Consider the following 12238-nt stretch of genomic DNA (forward strand, 5'->3'; position numbering starts at 1 on the left):
TCACAGCGGTGATTGTCAAGCTAGTTTTAAAGCACCTTGGTATAGCTGGACAAAAGATGATGTAGAATTATAAAGTCTTATTGTAATTGTTGCTATTATTAGAAGATAAAGGCTACAAACCAGTAACATCTTTACATGTCTCTAATACTGGGATATCCAGCTGCTGTGGTCAAATCAAAGCTATATATATTCATACATACACACAATCCTAGAATATCAGGGTTGGAAGGGACCTCAGGAGGTCATCTAGTCCAACCCCCTGCTCAAAGTAGGGCCATTCCCCAGACAGATTTTTTTTTTTTTTTTTACCCCAGTTCCCTAAGTGGCCCCCTCAAGGATTGAGCTTACAACCCTAGGGTTAGCAGGCCAATGCTCAAACCACTGAGCTATCCCTATCCTTTCCTGCACAGCTGTGTTTGTATACACATAAACATGCACACCTTTTATTTATATTTAAATATATACACTCAAAAACTGTAAAGTAATCTGCAAATCCAAGCCAAAACTCTCATTCACGATTTTATGGCACAAAACCCAGTGCAAACAGAATAGCCCCAGGCTCTCTGTTAGGAGAGTGTCCTGCATCCCCTGCCAGCTTATGAAAGTCACAAACTCCCTTCTTAATCTTAAAAGAAATCTTCAGTAAGTTTGTGCATCTCACCTGCCACCACAGCTAATATACCTCTTCAAGGCTGAAATGAATTTAGATTCCAGTATTGTTCTTCCACCCACCCTCGTATCTTCTTACTGTTCATAGAATATCAGGAAGGGACCTTAGGTGGTCATCTAGTCCAACCCCTTGACAGATTTTTGCCCTAGATCCCTAAATAGCCCCCTCAAGGATTGAACTCTCAACCCTGGATTTAGCAGACTAATGCTCAAACCACTGAGCTATCCCTCCCTCTATTAATAGCTTCATGCACTATCTGCCTATAGAGAGCTGCTGTACTACATGTATTTGTCTTTAAGTATAGCAATTTTTAGAATGTTTTTTCTTTAGTGTATACATCTATTGGTAACCTATCTCCATACACACAGCTCTGTAATGGAAGGCAGTGTGGCCTAGTGGACAGAGCACTGGCCTGGGGCTTAGGAGACCTAGGTTCTCTTCCTAGCTCTGCCTGCTGTGGGTCATGGGCAAGTCACTTCTCCCTAGGCCTCTAAAAAGTGGGGATAATGCTACTGACCTCCTGGGTAAAGCGCTTTAGGGTCTAGTGATGTAAAACACCATTTGAGAGCTATTCTAATCATTTTAAATTTGACACTTTGATTAAATATTCTTTGATAATTCAGCTGTTTCTTGAGAACAAAAGAAGTGCCTGACTCTTACTTTTTTTTTTTTTATCACCTTTCTTGCTGGGGTAAGATTTTTGGATGGAGACTTCTCTTTCTGTGAAATAAAAATAAATAACGCCCTGGCTTTCTGAAAAACCCTGAGGCTTCAAGATGTGGCTAGAAAAGAAAGAAACCCATTCCAAGATATTTAATTGTACAGGGGGCTTACAGGATTGATCGAGAGCTTAGCTTTTTACAATAGTCCAGTGAATAAGAAATGCTCCTGACAAACGATCAATGATAGGATAATCACTCTTTATCCCCCCCTCCTCATTGTTACCTTCTTTCTTTCAGGAGAACAGGGTTCAGAAGTCAAAAATCTTTATAGACGCTGCTTTTAAATTAAGCAGAAAATAGACATTGACATATTTGTTAATCTCACCTAAATCATTACTGGGCCTAGCTGGTTTGTCTGTACAAGAGAGTGGCAGACAGCCTAGAATACATGAGTGTTCCTGGCTTCAGTGCAGACACTGCCGTTTAAAGTGTACAGAGAAACATGAAGTTAAAACAATTCTTTTTTAAATTCTTCAGCTATAAAACACCAGAGCATCCCCACCATCATTTAACATGCTTACACTGAAGGCCTGAGCTGAAAAAATTACTGTATACGTGACCTGCAATTTTACAAAGCAGGGACACAGTCTGCATATGGCCTCGAACTTGATAATAGAGCAGCTGTGCTGTCTGTGGTGCTGACTCCACTTTGGCTGTGTTCACAGCTGCACTCTGCTCCAGATTGATTCCAGACCCTGGCCCTTTCAAACTGGACCGTTTATGTGGCATTGCACGGCCCAGAGGAGTGACGGTCACCTTCCACATCACCCAGCCAGGAAGCATGACAGCCTGACAATAGCTGATCTCCTTTCATTACATTTAATCCCATTGACATGGCTTCGCGGACAATAAAGAGCAGAAAGCTGGTGGCGTTCACAGAGCCCAACAGAGGAGACGCCAACAGTAAGGAAAGGAATGTTGTCCAGTGGCTAGAGAAAGGGGGCTGACAGTCATGTCTCCTGGTTTTTATTCTATGTTACTATGTAACTCACTTAACCTTTTTCTGCCTCACTTTCCGCTCTGTACAGTGTGAATAATTGTGCTTGCATATCTCCCAGGGGCATTGCAAGGTGAAAGGAATTAACGTGTGTACAGCCTTTTCCTTGCGGGGGGGGAGGCAGGTGCTATAGCAGTGCAAAGGAGGGTCATTGTTTACTAGGGCTTCCCCACCCACACGCTAGCTAAAGCTGTGAACCTACAACAGGAGCTTCACAGCCTCTGCTCAGGTTAAAACCTCCACATTTCCCCCAAGCGTCTGGTAGCACGTAATTGGGCTCAGCTTGCGCTCTGTGCTCGAATCGAACCAAGACTGGCGTTAAGTCCCCTGCCTCCGCACAAGCGCCTGTTGTGCGCGTCGTTGTGTGGCCGGGGAGAGAATTAACCTGCTCTCCTTGCACTGGGCTTGGGGCCAGTCTTGCCCTGCAGTGAGTGAGTGCAACTTCAAAGGAGCTGCACCTGCTTACACCAAGGCTAACTGTGGCCCGTTGGCTGAGCAGGGGAGAATTCAGGGTCTCAGTCCCATGGTGGAGTGGTTGCTTTTAGAATTATTTTAACAAGTCAGTCTTGGTGGGGAGGAGAGAGACGCTTTTTAGGTCTCGGTTGAAAATGAGTTTGGTTGAATCCTGGTCTCGGTTAATCCACGGTGCAAAGCCCCCTCACAGCTCTGTGCTTTGTCTGAGACTGTCCGCTGGCTGGAAACAGCAATGGGCTGCTGCAAGACAATACATAGCAACTTTGGCAGCGCAGCCGTGGGCAGAATCCTAGCCCACCTTATGCCTTGCTCAGTTAGTTCTTCTGGTTTCTTTCACAAAGGTACGTTAATCCGAACGCTTTAATTTCATTTCATGGAAAGCAATATCATTTCATTTTGCGCACAAACCTTTAAAATAAATAAAAATAAGAGCTCAGTGGGGCAGTGTCATTTTGACGCCTTTGCCGTCCTATTCGCCAAGTTCATATGGGATCTATCGCTAGACCGTGTGCCTGGATTGACAGCAAGTAACTTAAATGAGTAAAGTGTTTTGTGACCTTTTGCAATATCTCTGAATGTAACTTGTGCCACCTCTGTAGTGAGACTGTGAAAACTGATAGGTACTAGTAGGAAACAAATGCTAGGGAAGTGTAAAGTGTGTGTGTGTGTATTTGCATTAGACATTAATTTTGTCTGTAGTTTTAGAAAACTATAACACTCTGAGACATTGTTAATTTATGGGAATAAGTCCTGTCGTTATGTCTCCTAAATCATGGCTTAATTCATTGGCATTTAAATCATGTTAGCAGACGCTTTCTGTCACTTGCTTTAGAAAGGTTTCTTGCTAATGTCGTTTGACTGGCCAGTGCAGATCAAGCAGTACCATTTTCCAGCCATTTCTAGGGAACATTGCAGGAGCGTTTCTCAGAGCCTCAAAACTGCCAGGTGTTGATAAGGCCTAATGGAGGTGCATGTAAAAGTGAAAGGAACTCTAGGTGGGAATGATGTTACATTTGAAAGAACGGGAGTTAAAACCCAGCCTGGTGATACTAATCGCTGATGGTCTGAGCCAATATTATAGATTTGTCTTTGCCAGATGGCTCCATCAATACTGTAATCAATAAGGCGTTTGCCTTCATGTAGTATGAGATGACACTTCCCGTCGTGCTCAGGAATATCTAGTCCTGCCTGTCTTTCTAGGTGAGGCTTCTAACTTTCCAAACCAGAACCTGGCCGCAAGCTGCAGCCTCGACAGGAACCTGGTTTGATCTACACTAAGCTCTGCCCTTTTGTTGTTTCCTGTTTGACAAGAACGGTTTTCGGTCCTTCGGGTCAGGGCCTGGGGGTGGGGTCTGGCTCGGTGAGCAGCCCCAGAGGTGAAAAGCCCACTGAGTCAGTAACACAGACACAGTGACCTGGTGAAGACTGCTGTAACTAGAGAGTGTTTTGTACAAACTGGAGGTCAAGACTGACAGCGTGAGATCAGTGTTGATGGAGTTCTGCACCCTCGCAGGTTGGAGAGCGTAAGATAGGCCTAGATGACAGTACAGCTTGGTGCATGGCTGGGTCAGCCGAGAGCTCTAGTCTGATGGTTCCAGTGCGAGGGGCGAGCACTTTCCTTCTCTGTAGAACTGTGCCTGTACTCTGATGTATTCCACGCCAGCAGTGCTGTGTGTGTGTGTGTGTGTGTGTGTGTGTGTGAGAGAGAGACGCTCAGTGCTACTGCACAGTACACCAAAGAACAAGACAGGATCATCCTTTTCTCATTCAGGTGCCAAATCTATGGGATAACTACCTACTGCACTTGGATGGTTCCGGGAGGAGCTACCTCTCTGGAATTTAGGCAGAGCTGGGGACCTCAGCTGCTGATTTCAGATCCAAAGATTGGTGCTGTTCATTCAAGTTTTTTGGTATGGCCCATTATGATGACAGTAGTCATCTGCAAGCTTTGGACCAGGGTCCTGAGTCAGCGGGTGCAGGGAGCTGACCCAAACCCATCAACCCTCATCTTTACTTTCAGTAATAAGAAGATTCTAGTGTGCTCAGATGACCTCTTGAATGGGCAGCATCCAAGAATGTAGATATATGGATAGGGAACTTCCATGTTCACAGAGTGACTGTCCCTGGCTGCTTCAGGATACAGAAGCAGATACCAGGTTTGACCTGGGCTCTTTCTCCATCAATAGGTGCATGTTCCCCGAGAGGACAGTCATCCCATCCCTGGGTTTTCATTCAGTCTTCACCACCCAGCCCACACATGTGTGGTTCAGTGCCATGGCTACCCTGGGTCTGTACAAGCTGGAATTCCAAGTGGTGGCGACCGATGACAAACTAGGGAAAAGTTAAGAAAGTAACTGACTCACATGGATGTGTGGCATTTTGACCTGCCATTAGGATTTCATGATTTTAGGAGGTTGTCTTATGTGTGTGTGGGCTTGGACAGGGCTGTTAATGCAGTCACGCTGCTGCTAATAAATAGTGTAGTCATGTCGGTTTTCATTTTACCAAAGTTAACGACCGAATCCTCACAATTGTCTCGTGAAGTAGCTAGATTAGTATTGTCCTCATTTTACACGTGGAAAACTCTGCTCCGAGGCCACCCAGCAAGTCATCGCAGAGCCGGGATTAGAACATAGAACTCCCAACTTCCCAGTTCTGTGCCTGAACTTCCAGACCACACTGCCTCAGTAGTTGCAGGAGTTCTTGGAAGCTACATTGCTAGAGAGGAGCCGGGGAAGGTAGCCGTAAAGAGAATGCAGAACAAAAAAGCAGAGAGGAAGAACGCACTATGGACTGTCGTGAAACGCTTGGCAGACCAAAGTCCATCGTGGACTAAAAATGCCATGTTAAAGAACGTTGCTTATTATCAACTACTGGGAAACCAAAAGCCAAAGGGCCAGTCCAGAGTGGAAATGTTACCCCCACCCGCCCCAAAAGCACCTAAGCAACATACTGTGTTCAGATCGTGTAAAATGTGATTACAGACAATAAGCAGGAGGTCGGTTGGTCTGCCAAAGCTGGGATTCTTTGCACACACCTGTTTTAACCCTTCCACGGTCACTGTCTGATTCCAGGCACCCCGGAGCTGAGCCCAGCTGAGCGGAAGGAGCTGGAGACCAAGCTGAAGGAACGGGAGGAATTCCTAATTCCCATTTACCATCAGGTAGCAGTGCAGTTTGCTGACTTGCATGACACGCCAGGCCGGATGCAGGAGAAGGGTGTCATTACTGTAAGTATAATGGATCCTTTCTTACAATTCCTGTCAAAAGGCCCAGCACGTGTACATGCACTGAATGCAGCCAAGGAAATTGTCACAGCCTGAGATGAACAAGTGCAGCCATTTCTGAAATCTTCCAAGCCCCAGCCAGTTACTGATAGAGCAAAGCAGGATCAAAGACTCATGCACCCAGTAAACCTCATGCCCAAGTGCCCTCTCCCAATAATTCTTGCCACAGCAGTATCCCTCCCGAGTCCCACCCTCTGCCTGAGTTGGTCCAGCTCCTTGACCTAGTATTAATGTTTTGTGCTTTCCAGCACCCTTACTTACCCCTACTGGTTTGTGGTCCCACACTTTCATTTGTCAGCCTGCAACCAGCCAATCGATTTAAAAAAGTTTCCCTTTCCAGTGGCAAACTCTTCATTCACAGGCAGACAGGTAGGAAGTAAAGACACTAAATGGATGCACTCTGTGGTCTTTGGCTGACCTTGTTCGAGCAGCGAGTAGAACAGATGAGCTGTAGCAGAATAGTAAAGTCCAGCTCCATTGCCGGAGCTTTAACCTGGGCTGAGTTAGTTTCCCTGATGGCTTTCCAAATCTGAACTGTATTTCCCCTGGGGAAGTTTGGAATGTGGACGTGTTGGGGATTTTTCCCTGAGGCTGCTTGTTTCTCATGATGTGTTGATAAATCAGTGTCCCCCATTGTGGAAGAGAAGAGAGTTTAGAAGGGAGTGGGTGGGACAGAGGTGCAGGAGGCCGGGTTAGTATGACAAGGTGGGCGGTTTCAAAGCTCAGCACTCAGAATACTTTTTGCCATTGTGGTTTTGTTTTGCAAGCAGCCTCACTGAACATATCCAAGCCTGAGCCTCTCCCCAGGCCCTGCCTTTATACCCGCTAGGGGCTAAGAGAGCTTCTCTGTGAGCTGAGGTGGACGTAAATGGGCATCGATCCACCAAAACTCAGCTCTCAGATTCTTCCTCCAAACTCAGTCTCCCCATCCATGATAGACTCTCCCTTTCAGTCACCTTCCCACCCCAAATGGGCACAACATTCCTCTCCTCTCTTACATCTCCATTTTCTGCCCAAGTGAGCCAACACACCCCAGCAGGCAGCTTAATCAGCTATGCACTGCCCTGCTACTTTGCTCCACCTCTGAGCCCCACTCTGATTGCAGTGGCCAGGTCCCAAGGATCCTGCTTTAATCTGTGGGAGTTAAATATGGCTCTGGGTTTTCTGACCTCACTCATTTCCCCTGCTTCACCATCTGGGTCTTGTGCAGGATGTTCTAGAGTGGAGAACCTCCCGTACTTTCTTCTACTGGAGACTAAGGCGCCTTCTGCTAGAAGACTTGGTCAAGAAGAAGATCCATGATGCCAATCCTGAGCTGACAGATGGACAGATCCAGGCCATGCTGAGGCGCTGGTTCGTGGAAGTCGAGGGGACAGTAAAGGTAAAGCAAAGCGAGTTTCCTAAGGCCATGCTCCCTCCCTGGTTGTACCCAGTTGAGTTCAGTGGCCTTGCAGCAAGGACAAACTGGGTCGCTGGTCCTAATAGGAATGCCCTGGAGAGACGAGGGACAGTGGAGTGAAGTCCAGAGGCATTCCAGGTGGCTCCTTGAAATCAGGCTGCTAGGAACGACAGGGCAGCTGCGTACCCCAAGGCCTAGGTTGTTCTGCATGAATGATGGGATGTGGGAAATGCTGGGTCTTTAGAGCAACATGGTTAAGTGTGAATACAGAATAGGTCAGAGGCAAAAGATTTTCACATTCAGTAGGTTTTCCCAAGTGTGGTTTTGGAGAACATACCATTGGCAGCCCATGTTCTTGCCTTCTGTTCCTTAAGGTCCTGGCTATTGTAGCAGAAAGGCTCCCCTTCCTTCCCTCCCTCCTCCACACCCCCCATACAGAGGTTATAGCTGTAAAATATCCTCAAGCACCTAAATTGCTTAGGCAGGATTTGTGTTTTCTGTAGGAGTGATGCATTCCAATGGGTGATGGCAGGATATACCATTAAAAAAAAGAACTAAGCTGCAAGAAGAGGAAAGTATGTTTGGAAAATTAGTCTGAACATGCTGATTGGGAGTATTACATATGAACGTGACATTTGTCTGCTATAGCTACTTAAACCACAGCCTTGACCCGAACTGTCTGCAAGGGTCTGTGGCAGAATTTCCAGCGGGAGCTGGCACCAGAAGCTCTACAAGAGGCTTAACAATGGTGGGTTAGCTAAGTGGGGTGTCTTCTGCCTTGAAGAGGTCAGGGCCGGCAGCGCTGAGATTTCCTGGTGAATGGGAGGAGAGAGCCTGCTACGAAGAGCTGCTCTTTCTCAGGGCTTGGGCTAAGAAATATCACATTGACCCCCACCATTGATAGTACCTGGCCTCCTTGTTGGCAGCCTCCACAGAGGCCAAGGACTGAATGGGTCATGGAAACAGAACCCCCTTTTACCCTCAGAGGTGGCCTCTCCCGCTCAGTGCTGGGACAGGATGTGGGGGGAGCTGCACACTGTACTATGTGATAACTCCATGGGTCAGCAGAGGATCAGTCTTCAAGGCTGTCAATCCAGCCCCTTTCATAAGCACTAAATTCACGTTTATAATGCAGGCTATCAGCATAGTGGAAAGGGATTCTTCACTATGGAAAGGGAGTAACATAGTGGAAAGGGATTTGATATGTATATAATTAACGTTCTCCCCTGTCCCCATTGACTAAATGCAGTTTATGGGAAACTCTCCTATTAGTACACGTATTGGGGGTGGGGAAGAGAACATAACTAATTAGCCACTGGAATCCCCAAGAAAGTGAATTATTCTGTTTTTTCATCATTTGAAAGGCTGAAACTATATAGAACGTTCTAAAATGATGGCTCAGTATTTTTAATAAATACCCAGCTTGAATCATGTGAATGAATTAATCCCCCCCCCACACACACACACCCAATTGTGTGTGAGAGGGGAAAGGATCACTCTTGGTGTGAGACCTTTATATCCCAAATTTCAGTTCAGAGTGGGCATAGATTAGGCAGATCCCTGAAAAATGAGGGTCTATTACAGAAGGTGTTGAAGAGCCTTGTGTACAGCAAAGACTATCTGCCTTTCAAACAATGCACGCTTTGGCCAACGGTGTTACTGCTTCTCTGCAAAATAGCTCATGTTAATTACTTGGGTAAAACCCCTTAACAATGAAAACGTGTTCCCACGCTTTCCCGTTTCTTTAGGAAAATTTCTTCTCCTTTCTGAATTCTTGTGTCATCATTCAGCCCCTCTTGTCCTCCTCCCCCTCCCCGCCCCAGAAAGGAAGAGGAAATGCCAAAGGGATTTCTGAGACACTGTGACAGTCTAAGTGAGTGATGTATTTCTTTTGTTTCCCTTGGAGAAGTCAGTTCTGGTGAGTTCTGGTATTGTAGTTGAAACCACTGGAATCGCCAGCTTGCAGATAGTGTGGTGTTCTTGTCTGCTGTTCGAGTGCAGAGAAAGGAAAGGGTAGTACTGAATAATGTTCGAAATCTTGCACTGTGCCAGCAGTATTGGGAAAGGATCTGTTATCTTTATGCAGTTCTTGGTTTTTTCCCCGAAGGAGTGATGTGCCGGTCTGGCACTCATCCCTGGTTTATCAGGCCATCCTATGTCTTGCAAACTAGGAAAGCAGTACAGCGGTGTCTCAAACTTCCTCTGGGGCTGTCCATAAGCTGCGTCTCCTTAACAGGCTGCTAAAGGTGGTAGAGAGAGGCAGGGGCAGCTCATGAACAGTAACTCTTTCATGTTGCGGCCCATTGGCTTTATTTCCTCTGATCATTTTGTTGTTAGTTTTTCTTTCTTTCCTTCCTCTTTTTTTAATTGTGCCTGAATTCTGAAGTGGGCAATCTTTGAAAAAAATCTCTGAAGCTCCTGTATGAGACTTTAAAAATAAAATAAAATAAAAATCTCCAACACTCTGGGGCTCTCAAAGGGGAGGAGAAGAACGTTTTCTCTGGGGGGCAGCAGGCTTTCCAAGGTAGTGTCTGAGCATCTTTAGAAGCGGGCATCTCGTTAGCTAATACATTACACCAATCAAGGAGAGTTATCTTAAGCCACAATTAATCTGCTCCCTGGCATATGTTGATAGGAAAGCATCATGCTGTTTCTTAATTAAAAGCAAACGGATTAAAAATGATTAATAAGAGTATTAAATATTCTCCTAAACTAAAAGCTTTGGGATTCTTGGGTAAATCTAGCTTTACGCAGGTCTGCAAACCAAAAGGCGTTTACTGGTGGGTTTTTTTTTTCCTTCCCCTGAAATCCTCATAAGTGCCCTACTTTGTATGCAGTGGGCATTTCTTTCACGTCTAGCAGCAGAAGCAAGGAGCAAAAACTAGCAAGTTTGAAATAATAATGAAATAAGCAAAATGTGGAAGCTCAAGTGACATCACTGTTTTGAGATAACTAGATACATAGTGCTTAGAAAAAATCCCAGTGTGACACCGTAAGGCCCTGATCTCCGCCCGATACTGAACATGGCCAGTGTTTATCATACTCAAAAAATATCTCACCTTGCTGATTTTCAGTACCCCAGAAGCCTTTCCACTTACCCTCAGCCCACTGGATGCCTATTGGATTGTTGTTGTTGAGTTGCTCGTGAACACAGGCCTATACATACCGTGCTTTATTCTATGTATGTACGTGTGCTGGATGAGGTTCCTCATGCATATGGGTCTGCAACACTGAGACAGTGGGTTGTTACAATAGGGTGGCTCTAGGGTGACCAGACAGTAAATGTGAAAAATCGGGATGGGGGTGGGGGTTAATAGGAACCTATATAAGAAAAAGACCCAAAAATTGGGACTGTCCCTATAAAATTGGGACATCTGGTCACATTTGGTGGCTCGTAAGTGCTAGGTTGCACCCCCTGGTGTGTTGTTCTGGGATGATACTTGTGTCAACACAGGAAAAGAGAGCATTTGTGGGTTGTGGAATGGGAAAACTTGCACAGAATTCCACGGGCTTTTAGGATTAAGGAACAGACATGAAGCTTGTCAATCTGGATGTGTCTATGTTAATTTATTGATATGAATAAGAAAAGGTTACCTTGTGAGCAAAGAGTAAACCATACTCCTAGCAAGCGTGTTGCTCTAGAAGTATGAAATTCATTCAGAGGGCAACAGGGTCTCGGATCAGATCCCGACCTTAGAAGAGAGCACGCTGCAGCTGGTGGGGGGAAAACCTCCCGTAGTTGCAGGCTATGTGGAAAATGAGAGAGACATTTTCACTCAGTCAGAGGTAGCTATTGTACTGAAAATATTTTACTGTTTCTGCAACAATGTTAATGTTTTCCAAACAAGCGTATTCATCTGCCCAACACTCGAGTGAGTTCAGAAAACTTTTCCTTTAGGCAAAGAGACCCATAAAACACACCGTCTACCAGCCTGGACTCATTTTGGATTAGAAAAATATCATTGCTATCACGTGTTAGGCACATGTGTGTTGGTCATCACCAGCGTGAACAAAGATGCTGGAAGTGGTGCAGTTTTTCGATAGCATGTAATGTGTCACCGTTATGGGGCATCCAATCTGAAAAAATCATTAAAAGGGCCATCACTCAGAGAAACAGTCTAATTTTGACCAAAATTGGCAGAAAGTTTTTAAATACAATTGATAATGTAACTCTGTACTCAAAATAGCGCTGTTTTGGAAAGTTTGAGAAAGCATTAGCCCAGGTGATCCATTTTCTCCTGTACTTTTTTGTCTTTGGTTAAAGCACAAGTCTGTCATATGACAGTATGAGCTGCCTTGTATCAGGGAACACATCAAAATATTCATCATTATTTCTAGCATAGACTGCTTTGAGAAAACATTTTGTCTCATGTTTTTAATGACGTGACGCTGATAATACAACCCCCTACTTCTTATTTGTAAAACATATTTTCTATGTTATCGTTTGGGCCGGAGACGTAAGTCTAAAGCACGCATGGTACCATTGTAATTATCTATCACTGAATACAATGGCAATACCTGTACATTGCTTAAATAGTCGTAATGACTCTTAGTACAAGGGCTGTAGACTGGCTGGAATAACAAAGTTAACGCCTGTACTCTTATGTAACCCCTCCACATAACTATGAGCTACAGCCTGCCTAACACAGCCCCCCCCATGACCTCTGTTTACTCACTCAAATAAGCACAG

The 12238-nt window shown here is 45.2% G+C and overlaps 1 protein-coding gene across 10 annotated transcripts in view; it reads left to right on the forward strand.

Annotated features, from left to right (window-relative positions):
* Nucleotides 1–12238, forward strand: part of ACACA (acetyl-CoA carboxylase alpha) — a 207377-nt gene that overhangs the window by 188771 nt on the left and 6368 nt on the right. For all 10 annotated transcript variants that reach the window (XM_039507941.1, XM_039507936.1, XM_039507932.1 and 7 more), the window contains 2 exons: nt 5938–6092; nt 7360–7530. In XM_039507941.1, coding sequence (XP_039363875.1) covers nt 5938–6092; nt 7360–7530 — 326 coding nt within the window. The remainder of the gene's footprint in view (nt 1–5937; nt 6093–7359; nt 7531–12238) is intronic.

The sequence above is a fragment of the Mauremys reevesii genome, linkage group 20 (assembly GCF_016161935.1).
Source record: "Mauremys reevesii isolate NIE-2019 linkage group 20, ASM1616193v1, whole genome shotgun sequence".
Classification (NCBI taxonomy): Eukaryota; Metazoa; Chordata; order Testudines; family Geoemydidae; genus Mauremys; species Mauremys reevesii.